This window comes from Rosa rugosa, chromosome 4 (assembly GCF_958449725.1).
Source record: "Rosa rugosa chromosome 4, drRosRugo1.1, whole genome shotgun sequence".
Classification (NCBI taxonomy): domain Eukaryota; kingdom Viridiplantae; phylum Streptophyta; class Magnoliopsida; order Rosales; family Rosaceae; genus Rosa; species Rosa rugosa.
The window spans coordinates 19,021,612-19,035,163 of record NC_084823.1 but is presented as its reverse complement, the minus strand read 5'-3'; the positions used below and the strand labels follow the sequence as shown (position 1 = coordinate 19,035,163).

The 13,552-nt window shown below is 39.5% G+C and overlaps 1 protein-coding gene across 1 annotated transcript; it reads right to left on the bottom strand.

Moving 5' to 3' along the window:
• Window positions 1-5,442: 5,442 nt before the first annotated feature.
• Window positions 5,443-6,847, bottom strand: LOC133745661 (uncharacterized). Its single transcript, XM_062173767.1, has 3 exons — window positions 6,535-6,847; window positions 5,990-6,040; window positions 5,443-5,652 (listed from the first exon to the last, which is right to left on the bottom strand). The coding sequence occupies exons 1-3, from the start codon at window positions 6,830-6,832 to the stop codon at window positions 5,624-5,626; spliced, it is 378 nt and encodes a 125-aa protein (XP_062029751.1). The 5' UTR covers window positions 6,833-6,847; the 3' UTR covers window positions 5,443-5,623.
• Between the last annotated feature and the right edge of the window lie 6,705 nt (window positions 6,848-13,552).

The following is a 13,552-nucleotide window of genomic DNA, read 5'->3' as shown; positions in this document are numbered from 1 at the left end:
ATAAGGCATCGGAAGTAAAACCTAGCGAGGATAGGAAGAGATGCTAAAAAGCATTTGATAAGGCACCGGGTAGACCCCAGGCTATGTAAACCGGTACCAATAGTATGGTCAACCATGCTTCCACACAAAAATATGCGTCGAATAGAGGGTAACCTTCTATCAAGGTAACCGGCGGTAGTGTGACCGACCTTGCCCACTTCACGCAAATTAATACGTCGAGTAGAGAGCAATCTTCTACCTAAGTAGCCGAAATTCCAATTCTAGAGTGTAGCAGAAAAAGAAATCCACAAAAAGTCTCTTGGATCCCAAATGCGAATCCAACCAGAAAACAAGGCCCAAACACAGGCCCAGCTTGAGTAGCCCAAACAGAGAGGAGCCCAGGCCCACAGTTGGGCACCCAAAATTTCTCTGGGAACCCAGACCTGTTCTGCCGTCAACCCCAAGCGATGCGCCATCATTCCTCGCCGGAGACCTCCCTTCCCAGACCTGTGCTCTCGAATCAAAGCGCCGCCGCTAGCCCCAGTGGTACTCGGATCCACCGACTGGAACCAAAGCCTGCCTGCCTCGTTCGCCTTGCGATGATTGGAACTCCTCGGAGACGGGGTTGAGGTCTTCATATCAGATGGAGCATATGGTGTTGGCGAATTCAGTGTTGGAATCCCAGCACCTGTAATCATGGGCGAGTAGCGACCCATCGCCCCTAGCTTCACTGCCCCCGGACCAGATCTATCCAACAAACCCAGCTTCAGACGTGCCCGGCAAGGTCGGAGTCGGTTCACAGCCGGTGCCGTGCCAACCCAGCAAGGCGGCACAACCCCATGTTCTCTCCACCAACCACGATCAGATAGAGGTTGGGAGCAAAAAGTATTTGTTGGGAAACATGCTTGCCGCGGTTGATAAGTAGGCACGATAGAAGTCGTGCGCAAAGGTAACGACGCCGAGGATGGTGTCGGAAAGGTGCTCCACCGATGATGGAGGAAGGTACAAAGAGGCCAAAAGCGGCGCTCTCCCAACCCTAGCAGAGCGCTAGGTATTTTCATCGAAAAAAAACTTTCTTAAAGTATCTTGCCAACTTCTTCGGAATATAAATGACTCTGCTCATCCAATTATCATTGCTTCTGAAAATATGTACTATCGATACAAAAATGCTAATGACCCTCCAAAGAAGTAAAAGAACTAGACACAATTAATCAGATGAATTCCACCTATAAACTCTTATATCAAAATGAAATTTGATGGTTCTATTATTCATAATAACTCAGCAGCTTCTGCTTTTGTGTTTAGAGATGAAACAGGTATATTATTACTAGCTTCTACTAAGAATATTGGAAGAATAGATGTACTCAATGCTGAAGCTCAAGCTTTGAGAGCAGAACTACTGGCAGCCTCCAATTCATGGTAACTACTTGGAAACTACTGGCAGCCTCCCAATTAATGGAAAGATTAAACTCCTTGGAGAATCAAAGTAGTCATGAAGGACATCGAAAATTTAGCAAGATCATTTAAAGACATAAGCTTCAAGCACATATGGAGAGAAGTTAATTTCTTGGCAGATTCACTTGCTCACTTGGGCCACACTAATCCTATAGCAAGCTGGAATTAATGGAGCTCTTCCTATCTCAGTAGCTAATGTCTTTCATTTTGAATTTCTTAACATAGGTTGTATTAGGGGTTCTACGACATTGTACTCTGTTTGTTTTCTCCTCATTGAAAAAAAATAAAAATAAAATAAAAAATAAAAAATAAAAAATATATATCCATTTTCTCTCGCTACAATTTTCAGTGAAACCCCAAACCTTACTCCCCTCTTTGGTCCCAGCAACTCATTTCCCTTGTCCGAACACCGTCAATGCTTATGAGCCCACCTTCTAGTGGCCATTTTCTTCCTCCCTTTTCAACTTCCTTATCATGGAAATTGTCTAGCCCTCTATTAAGGGAATTGAGTATGATTCTGAGTTCCAAAAGTTGGTTGATGATAGGTGGATCCCAAGTTTGGCACCTCACTAGGTGTGGGCAGATATTATTTTGGGGTTCTGGTTTTTGTCCGAGGTGGTAAGTCTACCTCTCATTATCGACCGCTGTTTGTGGAGCATTGTTGGTAGTGATTCCAAGCTCATTTTGGTTTTATATAAAGGAAATGTATCTACATTTGGGAGAATTCTTGGGTACCTTGGTGTTTGCCATACCCTCATTTTGTTAAATATTTTGGACAATTGGATTAGTAATATATCCAATGGTTCAAAATATTTAACAAATTGATAACTTGTTTAGCCATTAGCCTTTCTAATTTTTTTGGTAACACAAACTACTAATTGAATTCATTCTCAAAAAAAAAAAAAAATACTAATTGAATTTAAAACAATAAAGATAGTGAAAACAATAAACCCAATTAATGTTTGATTATCAATTGACAATTGACAATTATGATTTTTCCTTTTTCAAAAAAAATTAAAAGAACCTTCTATCCTAGGTTCACCGAATTACTTTTAGTTAAATAGTCTATATTACTAATTAATTTTATTATTAGTGAATTAATGCTTGTTATTAATGAACAATTACACAATTGAAAATTTCATTTTTTCCTTATTAAAAACAAAAACCTTCTAACCTAAGTTCGGAAAATTAGTATTAGTTAAGTAATCTTTATAACCAATTAATTATATCATTAGTAGTTTCCTTAACCAAATATAATTCTTTTTACCTGCATTTTACGACAACGACAACAATTAGTGTAAAAATAAATAATATTTGTTTTAAATGTAGTCAAATGAGAACCTACTTTAGGACTTATTTACTCAAATGAGAATCTACTTTACTCTAATGAGAACCTATTACAATTACCACTTTTAGGACTTAATTACTCAAATGAGAACCTACTTTTCTCTAACGAATACCTTATTTACTTTAATGCGAATTTTTTTCTAATTACCACATGTGTCCTCAAAGTGGTTACATGAGTTCTCAAAGTGGTAAATATTATATAAAATAGAACATATATGAATCTTTATGTTTTTATCATTAGTGAAATTATTACTACAATGACTACACATTTTATCACAACCCACAACACTTGATGTAAAACCGGTAACTTTTGTTCTATTTGTAGTAATTACTCCACCTAAACTAATGTACTAATTTATAGACAATTTAACAAGTATGACAACAAATTTGTTGTCAAAGTGGTAAATCTTTATGTTTTTATCATTAATGAAATGATTACTACAATGACTACACATTTTACCACAATCACAACAATTAATGTAAAAGCGGTAACTTTTGTCCTATTTATAGTAATTACTCAACCTAAACTAATGTACTAATTTATGGACAATTTAACAAGTGCAACAACAAATTTGTTGTCAAAGTAGTAAATCTTTATATTTTTATCATTAATGGAATAATTACTCAATGACTACATATTTTACCATAACTCGCAACTATTGGTGTAAAAGCGGTAACGTTTGTTTTTATTGTAGCAATTACTTCAAAAACTATACCATTTACAAGATTACCAACCATTTTACAATTCCGACAACATTTGTGTTGTGAACATGGTAAAATTAAAATTAGACCAAAAGATATGTAACAACTCAGTATTGTAAGGAGCTTCTCCACTTGATAATCAAGGTTCTAAATTTGATAAAAGTTGTCCAAATATGATATTTACATCTTTGACCACTCAATTACAATAACCACAACAACTGTTGTCATAAGTCGTAATTGTAGTTCAACTATGTGTAATTTATTATTTTGACAATACTTGTTACATGATTTTTAACAATGTTACATATCAAGAAAGAGTGTGTTGTTAATATGGTAAATTTTATTTTTAAAAATGACACATGTCGATATTTAATTGGGTAACCTGTTGACCAGTTCAGTAAGTTTCCACTATATTAATTTACTAAAAGTAAAAAAAAATAAAAAAATAAGGGTATGACAAACACCAAGGTACCTAAGACGACCCCCTATGTTTGATTCAGTCTACAAGCTAAATCATTTAAACCACTAAGAATGAATAAACCCAGAAAAGAGGTAACATGGGAACTTGTATTTCTCCTTTTTCCCCAACGGGGACAACTATACTCTTTGCTTCGTAGGTATAATTTATTCCTTTTGAGAGTACCATGTCATTACATGCATGCATGTTTCGTTAATTTTGCTCTCTAACGTTTATGAAAAGGCAGAAATATCACTTTGGTCATCGAACTATGTTTCGTTCGACACTTTGGTCATCTAACTTTTAAAAATTTCACTTTGGTCACTCAACTATATCATCGTATATCACTTTGGTCTCTCTGTTTATTTTCTCCGTTTAAATATGGCAATTGAACCTCACACGCCTAATAAACAAGGCTATATTTGTCAATCCAGTTAAAAAAGAGTTGAGTGTTGGAGATTGTAGGTCAAACGTATACTTTACTCTCTCTCTCTCTCTCTCTCGATCTCGATCTCAATCTCTATGTTTATCATATTTCAAGCCACAAAGAAAAAGAAGCAGAGAGGAGGAAGAACTAGTAGAGAGAAGGTCCATGGTTTCTGGTTTCCTTCATGGTTTATGGGTTCTTTGTTCATGATTAAAAGGTCTGGAACATTTGGAAATTGAAATTTGGGGAGTTTGATTGGAATTTTGGGTTACTTATTTGGTGGTGGATGATGGGGATTGAATATTGATGATGGATATGGGTTTGGTGGTAGTGTGATTTTGAGTTTGTTGAATTTTTTACCCATAATCTGGGTTCTTCACCTTTTGAATCTATTTAAATTTTTTAAGGCTCAATTTGGACTTGGATTCGGGAAGACCACTCTATGGAAGCAAAAAATTGGAAGGGAGACAAAGAGAAGAGTAACTAAACTTGGGGACTTTTCAGATCTCAATCATGTGATGAAGAATCTCATCTAATTGATTTCCTATGTAAGAGTACCATCTTTACTTCTTCCAGCAAAAGCAAATCATTTGATTTCAAGTTGAGACTCAACTGAAAGTGAAATTAGCAATTCCTCTCAACACCAACTTCTTATCCTATTTGTGAGTATCATCTTATCCTTTTCAATGTCATCACCAAGATGTGCATTCTCATCCTCGTATGCAATTAATAGGCAAATGATTATCGAACTGGCCAGGCCAACGCAAATGATGCATCTGGTTTTACTGACATGGATGAAGTTTTATGTTTAGACGGGAAAAATTGGATTAAGTTACAAAAATAGCAGGCAAAACTTTTCATCTCCTAAATACCCTTGAAGTTAATAGAGAAAACGAAGAAAACAGACGGAAGTGACCAAAGTGATATACGGTGATATAGTTGAGTGACCAAAGTGAAGTTTTTAAAAGTTGGATGACCAATGTGTCGAATGAAACATAGTTCGATGACCAAAGTGATATTTCTGCCTTATGAAAACTTGACAATCATAATTCATTGTTATGTTAATATAATGATCTCACAAGGAAACCGAAATTTTATAGGTCCCACATAAGGACTGAAAGAAATTTGGTACTTATTTCATTGAGAACAGAACCAAAAGAAAAATACAGTTGCACGTTATTAGTGTTTGCTTGTAAGTTTAACTCTATTCTCCTTTGCAACTTGATTCATGGTTTGCTCGCAGTTATCTTTGCCGCTCAATGAAAATTCTCCTCAACTTGAGAATCTGTACACATCAATGAAAATATAGAAGGTGAAAAACAACCAATTGAAAAATTGCAAGACTACTATTGAAGCACTATAAAGCTCTTGTTGAAGAAGCAAGGAGACACATATAGGAGCTTAATCAACAAAGTGCTTCCAAATGCATTTTTTAGGAAGCACCTATATTTTTTGAAAACTTACATGTCTCTAGCTAAAGCACTTTTAATAAATGTAATGGCATTGAGCAAAAGCATTTTCTTTTTTTCAGTGTATAAAGCTAGAATAAATACAGAACAAATACAGGGAAGTGTCAAATAAAGCTAGCATTTCAGAACAAAATTGAATGGCTAAGAAGTTACCTGGACCACATTTAATCTGGCATTTGCGATCACATCGTGACATAAGCCTCGCTGCATGTAAAATACCCAAATCAATCATCATTAGGATTAGATAACTAAGTTGGAAACATGTATGATTCACTTCATTCATTGGAAGCCTGGCTACTAAATTGATCACTTGGTGGGGCGTTGTGTTGCATTCCTAGTACTCATGATATAAAAGGCTTTGACAACATAAGAACGCATAAATCAAATTTTTTTTTTACCTGCGCAAGATCTAACTAATTGTACTTCATTTAATCAAGCTACTACCCTACTAAAACGTTTGGCATTTTAACTAATAAGCAACCACAGCCATCTCGATCAGAAAGAAAAGAACAGAGCATTGCAATTACATGTAGGCAGGTCTATGGTTTTCATGATGGGTAAGAACTTAATTTACAGTACGTTCATATTACAGGCTACGCAATGAAAGGAGAACCCAGATTTCAATATCCTGATGAAATCACAGATTTCAATATCCAAATTTCACAGAGGTTTGAAAGATTGGTTGCGAGTGGACTTACGGTTGTTTATATATGAAACACAGCCAGTGGAACAAGCATCGTAGCAGTCAACCTGAGCAAGGCTCTGCTCCACATTAGAGGTCATCACGCACAGAACCAACACTAGAACTAGAACACTTATCTTCTTCATCTTCGATCTTGTTAAGCTTCTTCGATCTTTGGCGGTGAATACTGAATACTGTTTTATGGTTGGTCTGGTTTTATGGGCACCAAGGTTACAACACTGCCCCTCAGCAGGCAATGGAACCACGAAAAAGCCAGCACTAGCTGGGGCTGCTAGTCGCCTATCTTGACTCATCAGATCACCCTTTAATGGCTACACGTGTGGTGGAGGCGGACACGTCTCATGCATATATGTCGGAGGATGATAGGGTACGTAGCTCCCCCCTCCACTACAGATCGAAGTTCTTATTTTGTATCAAATAGTCAAATGAACTAATGGATACTTTGCAATTAATTTGACCGATCCACCTAGCTTTGACCGTAGTGCTCTTTGTCAAACAATATTATATTAACACTTGGTGAGTTGGTGTGCTTAGTTTGAATTCACCTTGGATCGTTGGTTTACTTTTTGGTCTGTTTTTGAAGAAATATACGGCTTTTATGCATGGCCATGAAATAAAGAGAAGGAGATCGAGGAGAAGGGAATCAAGGAATGGTACCCGCGGCGGATTCAGGATTCAAAATTAATTAGAGTGGGTTTGAAATTTTTTTGACTGAAGTGATAGAAAAATTTAGCACAGTGCCAATATTTAATTAAAATATATTATATATGTTTTAGGGAAACGATATTTGAGAGATAATTGTTGTGTGTTCTCATTGATAATAGTGGTCTTTTTACATAGAGAATTACAATGCATAGAATTTGAATCGTACAAGGAAAGGTAATCATACAATGAATGGATATCTCTAAGATATTCTCCGAGATTATCGCTAATTAAAACCCTATTACCACTAGATCAAGTAACCTAGAGTTTGGGCTAGACATAATTCAGATTTACTTAAACACTCCCCCCCTTGTGTCGCCCAAACGCGGTGTTTCTCTCGTTGCCTCGTTAAAAACCCTGCCGAGTAACAAAAACCCAGTGGGACAAAAATAACCTCGGTCGAAGGGGAAAAAGAGCACAACGCACCATTCACATTTCGAGACCATACATGTAGACACCTCCCCCTGATGTCTACATCTCCCCCTGATGACAACGGTCATGGGAGTTCGGATAACGTCCGCAAACAATGCTACCAACAAGTTTCTCGAAAGTGGAATTTAGGCAATGACTTAGTGAGCAAGTCTACCACATTGTCCTCAGATCGAACCTAGTTCACTTTGATCTTGAAGAGAGTTTGTTGTTGCTGATTATCCTTGGTGTTGTCGCTTTTGATGTAGCCTTGCTTCATTAAAACAAGCAGTATTATCTTGTAGGCTCATCTATGGTAGACTTCAAACCACAATTGTTCGAACATGCGTAATTATGGATCCAATCCATATACATTCACGAACCACTTCGTGAAGAGAAATAATCTCTGCATTGTCCGAAGATATAGCGACTAGGGTCTATTCTGTAGACCTCCAAGATATCACGGTCTTTACCCATTGTGAACACTTAACCAGTTTGGAAAGACTTTTTGTGTGGGTCAGAGAGATACCCAACATCAGCAAAACTTTCCAAAACTCCTGTCATTTTGGGATGGGGATAGTGGACGCAAGCCAGTGTTGGCGGCGTTCCTGGTGTGTGATGGGTCCGAATCATTCATCTCTCTGTAGGGATAGAACAAGTCCATATCAATCGTACATCTCAAGTACCGAAAGATATCTTTTACATCAATCTAAGGGCGTCGCATTGACGCAAAGCTATACCTTAGCTAACAAGTTCACTGCAAATGAGATGTCCGGTCTTGTGCATTGAGCTAAGTACAATAATGCGCCAATTGTACTCAAGTAAGGCACTTCTGCCCCTAGCACATCTTCGTCATCATCCTTCAGACGAAGAGGATCCTTTTCAGGATCAAGACTATGGACGATCATGTGGGTACTTGAAGGCTTGACCTTGTCAAAATGCCTAAGCATCTATTAACACGATGCTCAAGTTCCAAACCGAGACATAATCGTGTTCTCCTAAAATCCTTCATCTCAAACTTTGATTTCAAGTGTTCAGCGGTTTCTCTTAACTCTTTAAGGGCTTCTAATGAAGATCATGTCCAACATGAACCGCGATAGAATCCGAAACTTGTTATGGAAACGCACGGGCATATCCCTTCCCAATCAAGTAGTCACTTTAGTGAGCGTTTCAATCTTATTGCAAACAAGCTCTGTGGTCTAGAGCCACTTGACTTGGGTAAATGAAGTTCACCATGAACCTTCATATATATTTCGTATCTAGATCCTCATAGAGATACGAAGTGACCACATTTGTAAGTTGCATGTTCAGTTATTCGGAAACTACCAAACTGACAAGGTATTGGAGTGCAATAACATCCATTACGAGAGAATATGTCTCATCGTAGTCGATTCCAGGGCGTTTTGTGAGAAGCCTTGCGCCATAAGGCGAGATTGCCATCTCTTTTTCTCATCACGCTTTCTTACGAAGACCCATTAGTCAATAGGTTTTATGTTAGGAGGTGTTGGCATCACTGGCTCAAAAACCTTCCTCTTCGTTAGAGAATCCAACTTAACCTGGATCACATATTTCCATTTAGGCCAAATTTCTCTACGTTGGCATTCATTCATCAACGGAGCGTGGTTCGATATCATCGGACTCAACAAACTCATGCGCAACGAAATGCGCAACTACATCATCAATTATGATGGAGTTTCTATCCCACGTCTCATGTACACTAGTGTAATTTTCATAGAGCTCTATATTCTCATGAATAGGTTCTGATATTGAGGCGTCCCCCAATGATAACCATAATCCGGAAGATACTCATGAGATGGATTTTAAGTGTCGATGATCAAAGGATGGGGTTGTGCCATGGTATCCTTCGAACCCACGGGCCTCCCACGCATCCTAGTTGGGGCCATGGCCTATAACGCCAGAGTGCCACTCTCTTTGGCGTTGACGCCATGCCTACCTTCGTCTAGGGTAGCGCTACGTCCTCTCGTAGGAACGTCCTTCCTTGCAGGCATATTTGCAGCAGATGTGTGATCTCGTCGCTTTAACAGGGATCGAGATGAGACATAGTGGGGACAGGCCACGACAATTCCTGTCATTTCTGCTGAACATCCGTGTTCTTATCTCTCCCTAACTACGGGAAGACTGTCTCATCAAAGTGACAACCAGCAAATCTAGCGGTAATGAGATCGCCTTGCAAGGGCATTAAGTGGCGGATGATTGTCGGTGTCTCAAATCCAACGTAGTTGCCCATTCGTCTGTAAGGACCTGTCATAGAGCGCTGTGGCGGCGCAATTGGCACATAAATGAAACGCTCAAATATGCGTAAGTACGATACTTGTACCCAGTCACTAGCTGTAACACAGAGGTAGATTGAGTGGTGGTGGGTCGTAGACGAATTAGCATAGCTGCATACGATATTGCATCACCCCAAGCGGATATAGGGAGATTGGTGTGCATTACCAATGTCCGGACTACCATCGTAGTCGTTTCCGCGAGACCATTTGGGTGTGTTCATAGGAATATGATGTCCAACATCAGTCCCATTGTAATATCCATCGAAAGTCTTCGATGTAAACTCTCTAGCATAGTCAAATCCAATTAACTGAATAGGATGATCTGGGGAGTGAGCCCGTTGTCATATGATATATGCTAGAAGTGTAGCATAAGCAGCATTACAAGTGGATAATGGCATAACAAGTGACCAGTGTGTTTGCATGTCAACCAACATCATGAGATATTTAAACGTCCGCAAGTTGGTTGAATCAGTCCACATAATCCCCATGGATTCTATGTAAGAACAGAATGAGTATTATCATATCCTTTGCATAGGACGGTCTCAGTCCTAATTTCCCTAAGGAACAGGCTTTGTAAAACGAGCGTGAGGCTTTAAAAGCAACCAATGAGGATTTTGGTTGGGCCTGAGCGTCTGAAACGCAATTGGAAGCAAAGTTGGTGATTGCAGCATCACCTAGGGCGCCATCACCATGATGGATGCCATCCATAACACCATAGATAGGGACTGTGCCAGCCCTAGGCTGGTAGTGGACGGCGGCAGTGCCAGAGGCAGCAGCTGCGGTCACACTTAGTCCAGGAATCAACTTTTGATTCATGCTTCGTTTCGCTCGAAAGAATAGATGTCAGTGTGAAGTCTTTAGTAGACGGATCATCATGACTAGGATGACCTATCCTGTAGTGACAAAGCCATTATGTGTCTAAATCCAAGAGATCTTCTCTCATGACTTTATTAGATTTAATAGCTTGAATAGTGACATAAACTCCACTAGAGAGACACATATACTTCTCTACAATGCACATTTGTTTGCAATCATTAGAGGTATTGCAAATGAACTTATTTCCGTTCTCTACATGCGTTTTCGCATGGAATCCGTTGGCTATTCATAGGTGCGATTTGCCCTAGGAGCGTAGAGAGTTTCTGTGACAGTAATCAAGGTGTCATTTGGCAAGGGGAACTTGGGTTATTCCATGTCCTTGAATTAATACCGATGGCCCAGCCATCGTAGTCACAAAGTAATATGCTGAGAATCAAAATGGAGTCATAATGAAAAGAACTCAAAATTTTATTCATAAGCCAATGGAGTACATCATTGTCTCTTAACCATTAGGAGCATCTAATCCAAATGCTAGCTAATGCAAAACAAAGGCAGTCGTTTGACTTCTTTCGGTAACTCCAAAATAAATATGACCAGGTGAGTAGAGAGATGTCGGTGGAGCAAAGCTCGCTTAAGTACCATTTATCTCAAAACCTTCCTAGACATCATACTCATTTTGGATGAGTCTATGTGAAGAAAAACTAAACCAATGGCATTTACTACAAAGTATAAGGCAATTTTGCTATTACATCTCTTGGAAAAATAAAGACTTAAACAGAATTGGTGATTTATTGACCCCAGCCAGATTTGTAGTCTTCAACCCTTCACTCTAGATCATCTTCTTGATCTTCTTGTTTCACATAATGCGCTTCTCTTGCTTCAAAATATGCTTTGTAGGCGGTGAAAATTTGCTCACGAGCTCTACAAATGTGTGACCAATGACCGGATACTCCACATCGAGAACATACATCTCTTTGCTCAGACTCCATTGATTGAGGCGCTTTGAAAGCGTCATTTAGATGGCTCTTAGTGTTGGTGGCGCCATCAACATGGCCAGAGGCGTTGCCTCCCTCTCTTTTTCCACGTTTACCTTTTCGGTTCCGTGTTCGCCTATTTTGGCGGTTACCTTCCCAAGTAGAGCCATTATATGGACTAGAACGTCCAGAATTATCCCTAAGATTAGGTTTCTCTCTTGGCGCCCTCTCTGAGGGGCGCGACTATAATTGGATTCCGGAATAAGCTCTGTTTCTACGGATCTCGAATTATAGTTCTTCAAAAGGATGTTGTCATGCTTTTCAGCGACATTCATAGCTCCAATACGCTCATGAAACCTTGTGATCCGTTATGGAGTAACATCGATTCGATAGTTCTTAGAAACCATCAATCCAGAGACGGGGAAGGTTGAGAGAGTCTTCTCAATCAACATCGCATCTGTGATCTCTTTACCACAGAATTCTATTAAGGATTTAATGCGAATGCTTCCGAGTTGTATTCAAGAACTGACTTGAAATCATAGAAGCGGAGGTTATGACATCTCACTTCTAGGTCAGGAAGCAAGGAGTCACGGACGTTACCAAATCTTTATTCGAGTGAGACCCACAGCCTTCTGAGGTATTCTTCATTCATACACTCGTACTGGAGTGAATCATCCATATGACGAGTCATTAGGATGATGACTTTCACCTTAATTCCCTCTAAGGCTGCTCTATTTGCTTCCAAAGCTTGAGCTTGCTCAACAGTTAGTACGTCCTGGCTAGGCTCGAGAATCGTATCCAGGATTCCATCGGCCTTGAGATGCTGGCGGACATCACGAACCCACCTGTGATATCTAGAGCCAGTTGTTTCCAATGGAGCAAAGTCCAATTTGTTCAGGTTACTCATCCTGAAACAGAGCAAGAAATTTGGGATAGTTTCGGAGCATAAAAAGGCAACCATGAAAACGTATAAAATTTCTGAGCGTAGTTGCTCCCAAGAAATTATGAATTTCTGAGCGTAATCGCTTCCAAAAAATTAGAAATTTCTTAGCGTAATCGCTTCCAAGAAATTCAATTCCAAGAGGTATTGGATTAGATCGAAACAATGACGTAAGTGGTCGATCATAAATTCTCTACAAACTCAAAGTTTGGAGATCTCAACAAGCTCCAAGCTTGGAGTGAGCACAAACCCCCACAATTCAGCTTAACTAGGTCTCCCCTATGATGAAGAAAGGGGGGGGGGGGGTAGAAGAATGGAGTTTGCAAGTCCCAGGAAAAAGAAGAGAAATTGAAATAAAAAATCAAAAATGGGAACTTTTAGAAAAAAAAAAACCTTGAAATAGGTCGTCGGAAAGTGGCCGGAAGTCGTTGTCCGGAGGGTTGACCGGTGTTGCTGACGTGGCAGATCTGCTGATGTGGCAGAGCTGATGCGGATGATGACGTGTCTGGGGCTGCTGGGCTGACGTAAGCGGGCTTCTGGGCTTGGGTCAGTGGGCTTTTGGGCCGAGAGCTTTCTTCTTCTAGGGCGAAGGCTTGGGCCTGTTGCAGTGGGCTTCTCCTTCCTCTTTTTTTTTTTTTTTTTTTTTTTTTCTTTTCCTTTTCTTTTCCTTCTGCCAGTTTTTCTGCCGGACGTTCAGTCAGCCGGTTCAGCAAGTTTCAAACCGGTTTATGGGCTATTTCTTCCGGTTCCTGAATATTTGGTCTGAGGAGCTTCACTTGGCAAAGTTTGGTAGGAATTGGAGGTCCGGAAGGTGGTGAACCGGTAGAGTATTTGCTGCGGGTGATTTAGAGATTCCGGTGGCCTGTTCGATAAGTTTCCGGC